Raw genomic sequence first — 17,559 nt, 5'->3', positions numbered from 1 at the left:
AGGACCACAAGGGACGACTCACTACTGAAATGGGCAGCGCTTGTATATATTAAGGCTAATTCAGCGGCGACACTGCAGGATATGCGCACAAAGTGCTAAGTCGGGAGGAAGTGGGCAACCCTGCTGAGCGATTGAAGATACCTGTGTGTTCCAGCTCGTCTATAAATGCTTACACTATATATACGTATATACATAATTATAACGCACCTTTCGTCGGTGCTCAGAAGAAAATGGACGTCAAACAGCAATAGGTCAAGTGTTTCACGATATTGCAGTCTTTTAAAAATGACTTTACGGATACCGTGCATCGTTTTCTTTTCTTCTTTTATTGCGATAGCAACTATGTAGACATTCTACACGCATCCATGCCGCCGCCGCCGCCGCCGCCACCGCCGTGCTGTGACGCGTGGAGGGTTAGAAGGTGTCCATTATTGTGAACTAGGATATAGTCTTGTTCACGATAGTCATCACATTGACGCGAGAGACGCGCAGTGCGTTTGGCAGCAAGAACGATGAAGCTAAGTGGACGCCCCCTGCCAGGGCAGCGTTCTCGCTGAGGGTCTGCGTGCGTACCACACCGCAGTGCACACTTTGGTTCGAGCGGAATAGTCACTTCATTTGTGCTAACTACAAAATGTACGAACGCCAACGGTTATCTTTCGGTGTCATCTCGTGCGCCATAGAGGTACTGTAATCGAGATGCGACGCCCGCAACGGCAATGGCGGCGCTCCTGTGACACTGCTTTAAGCGTTTTAAGACGTCTAATAGTAAGACGCCTAATAGCTGTTAGCTAGGCGCTGTTTCTGCGGCGCAGCAGCAGTTGCCTCGCGTGCTGTGTCGAGCCAGCCTGTCGCCGCCGCATATTAATTTTTAAAAGGTTATGAATGCGAACAAGTTGGTACGAATCCATCGGTGAAAAACAGCGCGAAATAAACACGGACAAGTGAAGAACACAGAGAAAGCGCTGTCCTGTGTTCTTCCGATGATCACAAGCGGCGCTTGTCCTGTGTTCTTCCCTTGTCCGTGTTTATCTCGCGCTGTTTTTTCCCCGATGTATAATTCTTACAACACCGTCTGAGGAAGTTAAGCACAACGCGAAACATTGCTATAGCTCTCAATGTTTCGCACTTCGGGCAAAACTGCCATTCTTTTCTCACGCACACAATAGCTTAAATAACCTAAAGCTGCGCAAAGACTATTTGTAAAAGGGGGTCAATAATAAATTACATGCTCCGTAAGCTAATATTTAAATGAAAATGTATGTCTGTGTAGTTTAGTATTAGCCCAGAATTGCACAACCAAGCCACCCTCATATTTTCCAGAATATTATTACAGTTAACGTCTCAGACCACTGACTGTTCAAAAACTGCTCATGACCACTCATGATGTACCGAGAAGGGAGTTAATTGGCCCGACAATGAGGACATAGGAGACAAGTGGGGAGGGTGAGCGGATTGGAGGAGGAGGAGGGGAGGGAGTTCATTGAATTGAAGCTGTGTCCTAATCTGCTCGATATTTGATTTTTTTTAATTGTTGTCATTACGACACGGTGCTGGCATTTTTTCGCCCTGCAGCGCGTATGGAGGAAAGGAGACCATGACATCTATGTATAAGAAAAATAGACAGGAAATCAGGAGTACCACGGACGGAAGAGCAAGCGCACTCGCGATGCCCACAGTGCACCACTAAGGGCGAGCGCGCCCCTCAGTGACTGCAAGAAGTGACGCTGGCTGGCGCCACCATCCCGTCCGGGAGAAAAAAGAAACTGGCGCTCTTGCACGAGGGCACAGGTGTAGACAGTTTGGAGCAGCTGTTGTGGCTTGAGCGCGAGGCACAAGCCCACAAGGGTGATGGACCACTCATAATATGATACCTTAACGCACCAGGAAACAAATAAAGCAGGAAATAATAGGTCACGAATGTGATCTCACAGCAGAAAAAGCGAAAGAATACCATGATAGGAAGTTGCACAGCTGTCCGGGGACGCTTGAATGGACTTGTGGATAGCGTTCTAGATGACCGGAGAAGAGATTTGAGGGCGATAACGTGAAGCCTAGTGGTATTTGCATAAATCCGACGTCACAGAGAATCCAGTCATTATTACCAGCACCATCACCAACTACCACCAATTCCTTTTTTTCTTTTTATTCTTTAGCAAATCGGGTCAGTGACCTGGCCCATGCGTTCTACGGTTTTTATTCAGCGTCAATGCTATTCATAACTTAACTCAGAAATTGCATACTTTTTTCCCGACTCGATCCACGCATTTTTATTTATTTATTTATTTATTTATTTATTCAAAATACCCTATTACATGGGGGGTCACAGGCACTGGTCATAGATTATACATCATATTAAAGAACAAGACAATATAACAAAAATAATAATAGAGTGATACAAAGGTAATATAAAAAATGAGTCACAATTATTTCAGAGAAAAACATTAGTACATATTAGGAGAACATAAGGCAACTGCAATGAAAAGCAAAACAGCAACAAACATCGAAAACACTGTAAAAGTCCCAAGATAATAATAATAAGATTAGTTGACAAGTCGTGAGCGAATTAAATCTTGAAACTTAGTCAAGTCAGGTTCCGTGGCAATGTCTGATGGTAAGGCGTTCCACTCAATTATTGTGCGCGGTAAGAATGAATATGCATAATGGAATGACTGGCAGTTAATGCGTTTGACTTTGTATTGATGGTCACGACGTGGAAAGATAACTTGTGGTGACTGAAAGAAATCATCATGAAGTGATGGATGATGATAAAGCTTATGGAAAAGTGATAGGCGAGAAATTTTACGGCGAAGTGCTAAGGTGTCCAACTCAGCTTTATTCTTTAACGAGGTGACGCTGGTGTAACGTGAATAATCTGAAAAAATGAAACGCGCAGCACGGTTTTGCAAGGCTTCGATGTTACTGATGATATAAGTTTGTTCGGGATCCCAAATGGCAGACGCGTATTCTAGTTTAGGACGGATTGATGTTGTGTACGCTAGTTTTTTAACATGCATTGGGGCTTCTTTTAAGTTAAGTTTAATAAGTCCGAGAGTACGGTTAGAAGAGGCAAGGGTAAGATTAATATGATTATTCCATGATAAGTTTGACTGAAGATTGATGCCAAGGTACTTGTAAGTTGTGGCGAGTTCCACAGCGTTGTTATCAAGAGAGTAGGTGGTTGGAATTCGTGGCCTATTGGTGAAAGACAAGAGTTTAGTTTTGGAAACATTTAATGGCATTAACCAATTAGAACACCATGCACTTATTGCCTCCAGGTCAGTTTGTAGTAAGTGATTATCAGTGTTACTTGTTACACATCGATAAAGTACACAATCATCTGCAAATAGTCTGATTTTGGATAACACGCAACTGGGCAAATCATTAATATAGATTAGAAAGAGTAAAGGTCCAAGTACGCTGCCTTGTGGAACTTGTGAATCTCAATGTACTCACTGAATGATTCCCGTTCCACCATTTTCATTCGGGCGTGAATATATTTGTGTTTGTTGCCCTACAGAGGTTTCTGCGTTTTTTAAACCTTTATAGAGACTAATCTTAATAATTAAGCAACACATATATTATTACCGTGACAGTGGTGCCGTGCAACTCTTAGTATGCTTCACCGTAATACAATGTGTGTGCTTGACCGCGTGACATTACTACACTGCGGCAAAGCTGACTTTATGAAACCGGCTCTATGGAACGTTTTTTTTTTTTTTTGAGAGAGAGAGAGAGAGAGAGAGAGAGAGAAAGAGAGAGAGAAAACATTTATTGTTAATGAGGTGGGGCGCCTTCCTCATAGGGTGGAGCCCTTAGTTCAGGGCCCCATTGGCTCGCGCCACCAAGCGTGCCCGCTGGATCAGCCATCGCTGCTCTTGCGGGTCTACTAAGCTGGTCAGCGCAGTCTCCCTGGATGAAGGTGAAGGAATAGGAGAGTAGCCCGGAGGGTGTGAGCAGTGTGAACACTCCCAGCTGCAATGATATACTGTGGGCTTTGCTCCACAGTACGAGGGATATTGTATGGGGTAGAATGGGTGAAGGTAAAAGAGACAGGTGAATGAATTGGTTTGTAGTTGTCGCCACGCGATGGCATCTTCTCGTTTAAGAGACTCGTTGCAGTTTGGGCGTTCATATAGGTGGATACGGTGGTCAAGCAGTATTTTTTTATGCAAGGTAAGTTTATTTGGAGAAAAATAAATCAGTTGATATAGTTTTCAGCGCCATCAAAACTAGATAAACCGCGCGCAATTAGAACACATATACAACTTACGAACGCATAACAACAGGAACAGCAGGGCCCGTTTTTTTTTTTGTAAGACATAACCACATAAAGACGACAGTGTCTATAGCAGCGACACGACGGTGACTAGGATAGTGGGAAAGTAATGACAGGGGACCCTGATCACGAGAAAGAAATTTACAGAAGAATAAAATTGGGTTGGAGTGCATACGGCAGGCATTGCCAAATCCTGACTGGGAGCTTACCACCATCGTTGAAAAGAAAAGTGTACAATCATTGCATTCTACCGCTGCTAACATATGGGGCAGAAACTTGGAGGTTAACAAAGAAGCTAGAGAACCAGTTAAGGACTGCACAAAGAGCTATGGAACGAAACATCTTAGGACTAACGTTAAGAGACAGGAAGAGAGCGCTGTGGTTCAGAGAACAAACGGGGATAGCCGATATTCTAGTTGACATTAAGCGCAAGAAATGGAGCTGGGCAGGCCATGTAATGCATAGGATGGATAACCGGTGGACCATTAGGGTTACAGAATGGATACCAAGAGAAGGGAAGCGCAGTCGAGGTCGGCAGAAAACCAGATGGGATGATGAAGTTAGGAAATTTGCAGGCGCAAGTTGGAATACGCTAGCACAAGACAGGGGTAATTGCATGGAGATCGCAGGGACAGGCCTTCGTCCTGCAGTGGACATAAAATATAGTCTGATGATGATGATGATGATGATGATGATGATGATGACGAGTGGCGGTGGGTAAGCTGTTATTGCATCCTAAAACATCTGATTCAGTCGTTCTCAGCACGCTACGTTTTCTTTCTTCGCACTTTACTTGTAGTGTGTGAAATAATAAAAGTGCCGCTTGATTACACGCCCACGCCAGTGGCCCCAGAAGTGATTTGAAGGATTGAAGTGAAGAAGGTTAACAGACTAGCAGATTGCAGAACGACGCCGAATCCATCGACAACACGAATCTTCATTTGCAGCTTCGTGCTATACAGTCGGGTGGATTATAATTTTCCATTTCGTGAGCCTTCCTCCACTTTGCGTGCTTCCGCCCAGAACTATATTTTGCCGAATTCTGTGTCCTGTGCTTCGTTGCTTCGGTTAACTCGGCCTTGCCGCCTGGTTAGCTTAGATGGTAGAGCGACCACCCCGGAAAAACAAATCCTGTGTTCGATGCTAGCAATTTTTTTCTGAGAAACTCGTGTTAAGCTTTCTTTGTACTTTCGTGCTGTACAGTCGAGTGGAAGACAATTTAAAGTTCGGGCTTCCGCAGGACAGGTTTGTCAAGTCAGACTAAAATTTTGTCTCCTGACTTCACCATAAAGCTTCCCGCACGCATTTGATTGTAACATGTCTCGATAAGCTTTTGTGAATATTTTCTTCACTGGAATGTCGCCGACGGACAGAAATAACAGTGGCAGCAAATCTGAGTAGTCAATTCGTGGTTTCGAGCTACAAATTATTCTGTACAAGTGTGTGGCTCACCCACACGTGTTGCTAGACTTCCCCCTTTGAGCCCAGCAAAGTCGGCAGCTACCTTACAAACTTGGGGTGCTGGTCAACCACTTTTTCGTACTTGGGAAATACTTGTTCCACTGAACGTTACTGTCCTTGGAAGGACAGATTTCACTGCCTTTAACTATTTATTCATTAATGCGGACATGTGTTCAAAATATTAAGTATTCGTTTATGTGCACTGGCTCGTATCCATCATTTGAGTAAAGTATCCTTTTTCGTGTTATTACTATTTTTTACAGCGAAGCTGTTAAGGGCAAGGTTCCAGGAGATCGCGTCCGTGTACACCGGAAGTAGGCAACAATCGTGTGGCGTCTCGTTCACTTGGTATATACCAAAATTGGCATGGAAGGGTACGAATGTATGCCTAACATGACTGATAGGTCATGACATCAATAACATTACATACTCGTCAGTTACGTCACGATTAACGATAATAAAATAACGTGTGGCACATACCCGTATTAGATATGCGGGTATGCGGGTATGGGCCAGGGACAAGAAAGAAAAAAAAGAAGGAAATAAATAAATAAATAAATAAATAAATAAATAAATAAATAAAGAAAGAAAGAAAGAAAGAAAGAAAGAAAGAAAGAAAGAAAGAAAGAAAGAAAGAAAGAACGATGGTAAGAAATAAATCGAGTGTGGCTCATACCCGCGTTGGTTATGTGAGTATGAGCCGCCGAGAGCAGGAGCGGGAGAAACTTATATATATATAGAAACTTTATTTGGCTGGAAAATATTTGAAGTATAGCGGTGGTCGGAGCCCCTCAGTCCAGGGCCCCACTGGCCTCTGCCGCCTGCCTGACCTGGCTAATTAAGGACTTTTGTCCTGCCAAGTCGGAACGGGCGAGCTGTGCCTCCCACTGCTCCATTGAGATATTATTAGTGGGCCTATGAGGGTGCTTACTACACTCCCAGGTCACATGTATTAGTGTAGGTATGCCACCGCACCAAGGGCATGTGGCCCTATAGCGGGTGGGATACATGGCATTTAGCAGTTTTAGATGGGGGAATACCCCGGTCTGTATTTTGCGCCAATCGGCGGCCTCTTCCCCGCTAAGTTGTGGGTGAGGCGGCGGGTATTTTCTGCGGACTCCGCGCTGATGAGCAAGGATGTCTTTTGCATTTAAATTGATGGGATTTTGTGAGGGATAGTGTGAGGGGTTGGGGTTCGAAGAGGACGCCATCGCTCGGTTAGTAGACGCTCGAGCTAAAGCGTTAGCCTGTTCGTTCCCCTGTACCCCCGAATGTCCCGGGCACCAGAGTAGGCGATGGCAGTGGTTGAACGATTTGGGGATTATCGCGAGGCTAGCCGCAGTCACGTGCCCCTTAAGAAACATGCAACATGTCTCCCGGGAGTCAGTGACCACGACTGAGTCCCTTTCCGAACGCTCCGCGTGAGCGAGCGCGATCGCCACTGCTAACATTTCGGCTGAGGTGGGGGAGCCCGCCGTGGTCGACGCGGTAATTTGCTGCTGGCTGATCGCGTTCACGACTGCCAGGGCGTACCTCCTTTGGTAGCGCTGCCCGGTAGCCTCTGCATACGCAGCTGCGTCCGTGTAGTACGTATTGTACCTAGCGTTATTGGAGTACATCGATTGAATATGTTGTGCGCGTGCTTTGCGCCTTTCCTTGTTGTACTCGGGATGCATATTCTTGGGAATTGGAGCTACTGTAATTTTGGATCTCACCGAAGGAGGGAGAGGTACGGCCTCTTCGGTGAGATAAATCGGGTATGCTGGGATATTAAGTCGTGCCAATATTGTCCTACCAGTTTTTGTGAAGCTGAGGCGCTCCCTCTGTCGCATCAGAGTGGCCTGCCTCAGTTCGTCGAAAGTATTGTGTACTCCCAAAGCTAGCATGCGCTCCGTGGAGGTAGATTTAGGCAGGCCCAGAGCCGCCTTGAAAGCTGTTCGAATTATCGTGTTGGCCTGCCTCTCCTCTTCCCTGTTCAGGATTTGGTAGGGCAAGCCATATGTGATTCGACTAATCACTAAGGCCTGTACGAGCCTTAGGGTATCGATTTCTCGCATTCCCGCCTTTCTATACGTCACTCGACGTATCATTTGGGCTATGTTGTGGGAGAGATCTCGTTGGCGTCGCGGGCGGAGTTGGCGCAGCAAACGCACTACTTGGCCATCGCGCCGAGCGAAAACAAGACACCGGTGTCGCTGCTCTTTGACGACCATGCCGAAGACGCTCAATATAGTGAATAATGATAATATATAAATTCACTATAGCAATATTCATTACAGCAGACCCACCATAGTCACAGCTTTGCTGGCTTCCATCTTCACAGTAGTGGAAGGGCTCTGAATTTTTTCTTAAATTTATATCCTATTTTCACGATGCTGCCTTTCCACTTGGAGCCCAGTCACCCTCTATACCTACCCGCGCTTTTGAGAGGATATCAGATTTCCAATCTGACCATGCAGGCCTGAATGTAAGACAACTATACCAAGCATGTTAAAAAAAAAAAAAAAAATTATAAAGCATTTTTTTACAAACATTGCCTGTGTCAGATAGCACAATTCTATTTCTTGAGCTGGGCCCCTCGTAGACGCGGACATTAATTACACATTACAGGCGCGGATCCAGGGGGGATGTCCGGATGTCCTGACCCCCCCCCCCCCCCCCCCTCAGATTTCTGCATGATCACCCCCTCGCTGACAGGGGGATGGCCCTGTCGCAAAAAATATGGCCACCAGCATTCTTCAAAAGTATTTTTCGCGAGCACCAGTGATATCAGCCATGTAGAAGTAAAGCTATAGCTCGCTCACAAGCTTAATTGTATTCCGTAGGGGTGCGGTGTCGCGAAGTTGCCATAGTTATTTTTTCTCATGAACACCTTGGATCTCCTGGCGCCGGCCGTGCCTTACTCGTTTCGTCGGTGGCGTCGAATGAACAAGAGGACGTCCCTTTTGCCAAGCACGGCGATGTCCGCGCGAGCGCCTTCGCGCGCCTGATCAACTTATTCCCCCTTGGGGTGTCATCGGTTGCCTCATTGGCTGTCATCGGTTCCGCGATCAACCTGCTTAATGAAAGAGATCTCTTGCTGAAGTGTTCAGATATAAATAATAACAACAGCTAAACTAAGAACTACGCATAGGCAACTTTTTTTAACTGTAGCACTCATTGTGATCACAGTTACACGTTGACAATATCCAGTACGAGCACAGTACCATTCGTACGCTACAAGTTTTTCATTGTAACTTCGCAGTTTTATTGTCGTACATTAAGCATAGGAGCGTCAAAGCCGCCGGATCCGTTTATCTGAGTGGGCATTCTCGCGGAGCGGGGCAAAGCCTCGAGCAGCGGCTGCGAAGTGGGGGAGCGTGACGTCAGCGGCCAACGCCAGCGCGCGGGTCTAGGATGGCGTCGCGTGGTTAGAGAAACGGGAGCAGATGTGCGCCTTGTGTAAAAGGATGACGTCGCGTGGGAAACAAAACATGAAGACGCTGGCTCGCGCTCTTGGCTACTACGCCACATCGTTCTTCTTTAGGTGGCGTCGTGAGTCTTCATACGCGGTGATTCGCATATCGTAAACAACCAGCGTAGTGGTTGCCGCGTTGGAGCTCCAACGCAAACGAAGGTGTCTCAGCCGAACACAAAGAATCTCCTTAAGGAAATCAAGGTGTCCAAACACTACTCCAAACACGGACCCGTACTTACGCATTTATAACGAACCTGCAACAGATCATGCCAAATTTTATTTTAAGAAACAATACAGGCTTGATATACCGGGTGTTCAAAGTTAAGCTTTATGGTTTTCTTAAAATTAGGCACTGGGAGGCACGTGAAGACAACCTGCGCAAGTAAGCTATGTGGCCAGGGGGACACAAAGTGAGATGATAATTATCGCTGTCAGCAGCGAATTAACTAAAATTTAATAATTAACTTTTTATTGACTGCAGTAAGTGTGTATGCTTGTATTCAAAAGTTAGAGGCAGTCGTGTTTCTACACAGTTTCACTTGGAGGAATTCTTCTAGCATGTCTGTGCTCCGAGATATCCAACTCCAAATTTTAAAAGCTCCTCCCTGATGTGACGCGTCTGTTGCGTGCGGCGTTTAGTCTGAAAAAGGGGCGGAGGCATTGGCAAAGATAATAAATGTCCCCCTTCCTATCACGGCTGGCGAAAAGAAAAACAAAGAACATCGAGGAACCTGTTACCGCTGTCGGAACACGCGACCGCAAAGCCTGTAAAGATGGCGGCAGCTGCCATGCCGAGATAATGGCGCGAGCGGAGAAGCCAGAGGGCAGTGAGCGTGCGTAAAGGTGATAGACGACCGGGCATGGTCCTTGCCTGAACTACGCAAGTAAAGTGACTGCTGATTCCCAAGTACGGCAGCCGTGGCCTAGTGGTAGAACGCCCGCCTCGGCTGCGGGAGGCTGTGGGTTCGATTCCCACCGCCGCCGGGCACCCACTGGTTCAAAAGGGTGCAAGCGTACCCCGGGCTGGCGTTCGGCTTCCTTCAGGGGTGATACGCTTGGGAAAGGAGCCTGCGCCCTGAATTCCCGTCGAAACCAACGTGAGCACGGAAATCAAGTGGTGTCTGGGCCGCTCCCATGGCGGTCATTTCCCATGTGGCGCCCCAAGCACCTATTGAGGTGGGGGCACCTTCGGGTTGAGGTCAAACACCCAGGTCAAACCAGTTTTATTGAAATCAAGACCAGCAACAGCACCATCAACAGCAGAAAACTTTTCAGCTATGCTAACGAATATTTCATACTGCCGCTTTAAGTTTGGTGTTGTCATGCACAAATCTCATGACAACACTTCACCCATCAAGATGTCAATTAATTCCCTAAAAATGTTCAAAATGCCTCCCTTCCACAGCAACGCAAAGCATAAACCGCTCTCGCGTCGACTCGATAACTCTGCGCAGTACGACAATTGAAATAATTCTTGAATAATTAGAACGACGCCAGAATAATTCTTCCGACTAATACTGTTTGGAAACACGACTGCCTCTAAGTTTTCAATACAAACATACCCACTTACTGCAGTCGACACAAAATCATTGTTCAATTTTAGTTAATAGGGCTGCTCACAGCGATAATTATCAACTCACTTTGTGCCTCCCTGGCCACATAACTTATTTGCACAGGTGGTCTTCGCGTGCCTCCCAGTGCCTAACTTTAAGAAAAGCATAAAGCTTAGTTTTGAACACCCTGTATTATCAGGCACAGCCGCCAAGCACATGGCTGTATTGAGTAACGTCCTCGTCCCATAAGCTCGGAGAAACCGATACCTGGCTTCGCTACAGGTCTTCTTCCTCTTTCTGGGGTTTTACGCGCCAAAACCAGTTCTGGTTAGGAGGCACGCCGTAGTAAAAGGCTCTGGATTACTTTTGACCACCTGTGGTTCTTTAACGTGCACTACAACGCAAGCACACGGGCGTTTTTGCATTTCGCCTCCATCGAAATGCGGCCGCCGCGGCCGGGATTCGATCCCGCGATCTCGTGCTCAGCAGCGCAACGCCTGAACTGACTGAGCCACCACGGCAGGCTACAGGTGTTGCTCTAGCCGTATAAAACGCGGGTTTATCGTGAGTAGAAACGGTGAATTTCGGTAAATATGAAAGGCTACTATCATCATCATCATTGACAGAACCTGACCCCCCCCTCAGAAAAAACCTGGATCCGCCCCTGCATTACATCCAAATACACAATCAACTAATTAAGAAACTATCACTAATTAAGTTTTAACTAAATAATGCAACTTACGAATTTGTAGCCGGAAGGCGCCACTTGGAACGAACGCTCAAGCTGACGCCAGTTTCGAGACATTCACTCCCAAAGTGTGCGACGAAATACACTGACGTTGCAGTTAGTTTTTTGCATCAATGCATCAAACGGCGGTTTGTTAAAATGTAGGTGGAACAACAGTGCATTTTTACCGTGAATTTGACTTTGACGAAACCAATGTCATCCTGAGAATTGGTTCCAAGCGGTTACGCCTTATGCACTCACCACCTACAAGTTCGTAAATTGCAATATGCGACACAAAATAACCAATTAAAATATTATTATTGATATTTTGTTAATTAGTCAATTAGTTACTCAGTGACGCGATAGAATGCTGTGAGCAGTGACTACGCCCCATTATCACCCCCAACTCGCTCAGGAAGAGGTTTTGATCGACTTCAACTGCAGGTTGCATCGCCTTCCAATTTTTTGCTGTTTCTGATCTCACCATAGAGATCATCACCGGTTTACTGCGCATGTGTGTCAATCCGCTTAAAAAAAAAAAAAAAAAAAAAAGGCGTGGCTAGTTCGCAGTTGGCAACACTGTTGTGACTGCAGAGTTGTAACGTGCTCCTTCATGCAACTGTTCTTTTTACAGCGTCAGAAGGCGTGTCGAGGTGAAACTTTGCAAGAACTGAGTATAAGCCGTGTTTATTGGTGGGAGCCTTAAAGGGACAAGGATGAGCGACACTAGATTAGTCTACAGAGCGGTAGAATATTCGTTCTATACTCTCTATTTTTATTCATGTCTTTCAAAGGATCAATCGCTAGTGGTGAAAATAAAGTCAAACTTTTTTTTCTCGCTCATACCATTAGGGCTATGTATGTCAGTATGACGTCACGAATTTCGATGTATTGAATTTCGTATTGAGGTCATTTTATTGTGACCGGTAAAGGCTCTCGAAGCCTGCTATAGGTTGAGCCTTTCGTTACTTTGGAGTTTAATGTACTCCTTCTCTACCGATAAACTAGTAACCAGGGCCGAGTAAACGCTGTCGAAATCCATGACATCACGGCGAGCTGATACGGGAAACTTCACAACGGCATCGCAGACCATCCTTAGCCACCGGTATTAGTTATTACGGCAAGATTGGTCCATTTGCTGTTGCAGAAGCGTAACTAACACTATAAATAACCATAGTATTCCTTTTTAGTGTCCTTTTAAAGAGCGGTCGGTAATATTGTAGACCCCGTATTTCACTTTTGCAGTGAATGTTAGCGAAGCTGCGCGGTGCCACGGCAGCCGGCGGAGAGCCTTCTCTTAAGTTATACGTTGTACGTTGTTGGGTGTATGTTTCAATTCATCCAGTGTGGCCAATGCCCCTCAACAACAACAACAACAACAACAACAACAACAACAACAACAACAACAACAACAACAACAACAACAACAACAACAACAACAACAACAACAACAACAACAACAACAACAACAACAACAACAACAACAACAACAACAAACTAAACACTAGTTTCTTCATGAGCATGGTGCACAGTGGGCGCGTGCAACCTCGCTCGCGCAAGAGACCCGTTCGAACACTATTGTCACAGCGACGTTTGTTGCGCAGTGTTTGTATTTTTAACTGAAACAAGACGATTACCCTGTTAATTATTGTAACTTTATTCTACCTATCAGATCAGTACTCATTTCACTGAAATTTGTTTCTCCAAATTTGTTAGTAACATTGTATTTCTTCTGACCTTGATAGTAACCTCATTTTCCACCCTTCAGTTAGTCTGACAGCTCGTTGGCACACTATTCTAGCTATACCGAATTTTCTTTGTTTTTGTTTTTGCCTTCTTTTACTTTGCGTTTCTCATTGCCAAAATGAATTTTTTTTTTTAGCTACCTACTGCCGCCCGACTCTTGGCCTATCCACTTCAGTGGGTGCGAGCCATGATAAAGGATCATCATCATGAACTCCGCGATTGTGTCGTTCCATCCATAGAGGTTCCATCGCCCCATCTGCCAAGTCGCGTGGGTCGCCCTGTCCCTCTCGGACAAAGCGTTTGCCGAAGTCATGGCCAGCGGATCTGGAGACATGCCCGAACTCGCCAAGTGCCGCAACGTGTCGCTGTTGCTGGACGCACTGGAGCTACGCGGCGACGACGAGGAGGTCAGGCGCGTCTTCCTCCAGCCGAGCCGTGAGCGCATGGAGATGCTGCGCTGGGTCCTCATCAGCACTGATCCGTATTGGCGCCCCATCTGCCAAGTCGCGTGGGTCGCCCTGTCCCTCTCGGACAAAGCGTTTGCCGAAGTCATGGCCAGCGGATCTGGAGACATGCCCGAACTCGCCAAGTGCCGCAACGTGTCGCTGTTGCTGGACGCACTGGAGCTGCGCGGCGACGACGAGGAGGTCAGGCGCATCTTCCTCCAGCCGAGCCGTGAGCACATGGAGATGCTGCGCTGGGTCCTCATCAGCACTGATCCGTATTGGCGCCCCATCTGCCAAGTCGCGTGGGTCGCCCTGTCCCTCTCGGACAAAGCGTTTGCCGAAGTCATGGCCAGCGGATCTGGAGACATGCCCGAACTCGCCAAGTGCCGCAACGTGTCGCTGTTGCTGGACGCACTGGAGCTACGCGGCGACGACGAGGAGGTCAGGCGCGTCTTCCTCCAGCCGAGCCGTGAGCGCATGGAGATGCTGCGCTGGGTCCTCATCAGCACTGATCCGTATTGGCGCCCCATCTGCCAAGTCGCGTGGGTCGCCCTGTCCCTCTCGGACAAAGCGTTTGCCGAAGTCATGGCCAGCGGATCTGGAGACATGCCCGAACTCGCCAAGTGCCGCAACGTGTCGCTGTTGCTGTACGCACTGGAGCTACGCGGCGACGACGAGGAGGTCAGGCGCGTCTTCCTCCAGCCGGGCCGTGAGCGCATGGAGATGCTGCGCTGGGTCCTCATCAGCACTGATCCGTATTGGCGCCCCATCTGCCAAGTCGCGTGGGTCACCCTGTCCCTCTCGGACAAAGCGTTTGCCGAAGTCATGGCCAGTGGATCTGGAGACATGCCCGAACTCGCCAAGTGCCGCAACGTGTCGCTGTTGCTGGACGCACTGGAGCTACGCGGCGACGACGAGGAGGTCAGGCGCGTCTTCCTCCAGCCGGGCCGTGAGCGCATGGAGATGCTGCGCTGGGTCCTCATCAGCACTGATCCGTATTGGCGCCCCATCTGCCAAGTCGCGTGGGTCACCCTGTCCCTCTCGGACAAAGCGTTTGCCGAAGTCATGGCCAGCGGATCTGGAGACATGCCCGAACTCGCCAAGTGCCGCAACGTGTCGCTGTTGCTGGACGCACTGGAGCTACGCGGCGACGACGAGGAGGTCAGGCGCGTCTTCCTCCAGCCGAGCCGTGAGCGCATGGAGATGATGCGCTGGGTCCTTATCAGCACTGATCCGTATTGGCGCCCCATCTGCCAAGTCGCGTGGGTCGCCCTGTCCCTCTCGGACAAAGCGTTTGCCGAAGTCATGGCCAGCGGATCTGGAGACATGCCCGCACTCGCCAAGTGCCGCAACGTGTCGCTGTTGCTGGACGCACTGGAGCTACGCGGCGACGACGAGGAGGTCAGGCGCGTCTTCCTCCAGCCGAGCCGTGAGCGCATGGAGATGCTGCGCTGGGTCCTCATCAGCACTGATCCGTCCGGGGCGAGCAAGGGCTACCTCAACCTTCCCACAGAGGAAGACGAGCTGTGCCAGTGCCTCGTGAATGTGCTAATGCAGCTCAACATCCTGCCAGAGGATAAGTATGAGGAGTTTGTTCGTGGAACCTACGACAGCCAGGAGCATGCAGCTACAATTGTGGATACTCCTTGTGAAGACAGCAGCATGGGCACAAGTAAGGCCGAGGACCACAAGGGACGACTCACTACTGAAATGGGCAGCGCTTGTATATTTTAAGGCTAATTCAGCGGCGACACTGCAGGATATGCGCACAAAGTGCCAAGTCGGGAGGAAGTGGGCAACCCTGCGGAGCGATTGAAGATATCTGTGTGTTCCAGCTCGTCTGTGTCGATACACTGAACGCCGTGTCAGAAGGACTGGAAGATGATGCCTGCATAAATGCTCACACTATATATACGTATATACATAATTATAACGCACCTTTCGTCGGCGCTCAGAAGAAAATGGACGTCAAACAGCAAAAGGTCAAGTGTTTCACGATATTGCAGTGTTTTTTAAATGACTTTACGGATACCGTGCATCGTTTTCTTTTCTTCTTTTATTGCGATAGCAACTATGTAGACATTCTACACGCATCTATGCCGCCGCCGCCGCCGCCGCCGCCGTGCTGTGACGCGTGGAGGGTTAGAAGGTGTCCATTATTGTGAACTAGGATATAGTCTAGTTCACGATAGTGGTCACATTGACGCCAGAGACGCGCAGTGCGTTTGGCAGCAAGTACGATGAAGCTAAGTGGACGCCCCCTGCCAGGGCAGCGTTCTCGCTGAGGGTCTGCGTGCGTACCACACGGCAGTGCACACTGTGGTTTGAGCGGATTAGGCACTTCATTTGTGCTAACTACAAAATGTACGAACGCCAACGGTTATCTTTTGGTGTCATCTCGTGCGCCATCGAGGTACTGTAATCGAGATGCGACGCCCGCAACGACAATGGCGGCGCTGCTGTCACACTGCTTTAAGCGTTTTAAGACGCCTAATAGTAAGACGCCTAATAGCTGTTAGCTAGGCGCTGTTTCTGCGGCGCAGCAGCAGTTGCCTCGCGTTCTGTGTCGAGCCAGCCTGTCGCCGCCGCATATTAATTTTTAAAAGGTTATGAATGCGAACAAGTTGGTACGAATCCATCGGTGAAAAACAGCGCGAAATAAACACGGACAAGTGAAGAACACAGAGAAAGCGATGTCCTGTGTTCTTCCGATGATCACAAGCGGCGCTTGTCCTGTGTTCCTCCCTTGTCCGTGTTTATCTCGCGCTATTTTTTCCCCGATGTATAATTCTTACAACACCGTCTGAGGAAGTTAAGCACAACGCGAAACATTGCTATAGCTCTCAATGTTTCGCACTTCGGGCAAAACTGCCATTCTTTTCTCACGCACACAATAGCGTACGTAACAACCTAAAGCTGCGCAAGGACTCTTTATTTGTAAAAGGGGGTCAATAATAAATTACATGCTCCGTAAGCTAATATTTAAATGAAAATGTATGTCTGTGTAGTTTAGTATTGGCTCAGAATTGCACAACCAAGCCACCCTCATATTTTCCAGAATATTATTACAGTTAACGTCTCAGACCACTGACTGTTCAAAAACTGCTCATGACCACTCATGATGTACCGAGAAGTGAGTTAATTGGCCCGACAATGACGACATAGGAGACAAGTGGGGAGGGTGAGCGGATTGGAGGAGGAGGAGGGGAGGGAGTTCATTGAATTGAAGCTGTGTCCTAATCTGCTCGACATTTGATTTTTTTTAATTGTTGTCATTACGACACGGGGCTGACATTTTTTCGCCCTGCAGCGCGTATGGAGGAAAGGAGATCATGACAGCTATGTATAAGAAAAATAGACAGGAAATCAGGAGTACCACGGACGGAAGAGCAAGCGCACTCGCGATGCCCACAGTGCACCACTAAGGGCGAGCGCGCCCCTCAGTGACTGCAAGAAGTGACGCTGGCTGGCGCCACCATCCCGTCCGGGAGAAAAAAGAAACTGGCGCTCTTGCACGAGGGCACAGGTGTAGACAGTTTGGAGCAGCTGTTGTGGCTTGAGCGCGAGGCACAAGCCCACAAGGGTGATGGACCACTCATAATATGATACCTTAACGCACCAGGAAACAAATAAAGCAGGAAATAATAGGTCACGAATGTGATCTCACAGCAGAAAAAGCGAAAGAATACCATGATAGGAAGTTGCACAGCTGTCCGGGGACGCTTGAATGGACTTGTGGATAGCGTTCTAGATGACCGGAGAAGAGATTTGAGGGCGATAACGTGAAGCCTAGTGGTATTTGCATAAATCCGACGTCACAGAGAATCCAGTCATTATTACCAGCACTATCACCAACTACCACCAATTCCTTTTTTTCTTTTTATTCTTTA

At 47.8% G+C, this 17,559-nt stretch overlaps 1 protein-coding gene and 1 non-coding gene across 2 annotated transcripts in view; both read left to right on the top strand.

The window, feature by feature from the left end:
* The window catches only part of LOC125945002 (uncharacterized), a 16,676-nt gene extending 1,135 nt beyond the window's left edge, over nucleotides 1–15,541 (top strand). The window contains exons 2-3 of the mRNA XM_049666524.1: nucleotides 13,631–13,870; nucleotides 15,071–15,541. Of these exons, the coding sequence (XP_049522481.1) occupies nucleotides 13,631–13,870; nucleotides 15,071–15,403 (573 nt within the window). The 3' untranslated portion in view covers nucleotides 15,404–15,541. The remainder of the gene's footprint in view (nucleotides 1–13,630; nucleotides 13,871–15,070) is intronic.
* Trnap-cgg (transfer RNA proline (anticodon CGG)) lies at nucleotides 10,109–10,181 on the top strand. Its single transcript has one exon. It is a non-coding gene; the product is annotated as a tRNA-Pro (tRNA).
* Nucleotides 15,542–17,559: the final 2,018 nt, after the last annotated feature.

The sequence above is a fragment of the Dermacentor silvarum genome, chromosome 1, assembly GCF_013339745.2.
Source record: "Dermacentor silvarum isolate Dsil-2018 chromosome 1, BIME_Dsil_1.4, whole genome shotgun sequence".
In the NCBI taxonomy this organism is placed as follows: domain Eukaryota; kingdom Metazoa; phylum Arthropoda; class Arachnida; order Ixodida; family Ixodidae; genus Dermacentor; species Dermacentor silvarum.
The sequence above is the reverse complement of the archived record's forward strand: the minus strand, read 5'-3'. Positions and strand labels throughout refer to the sequence as shown.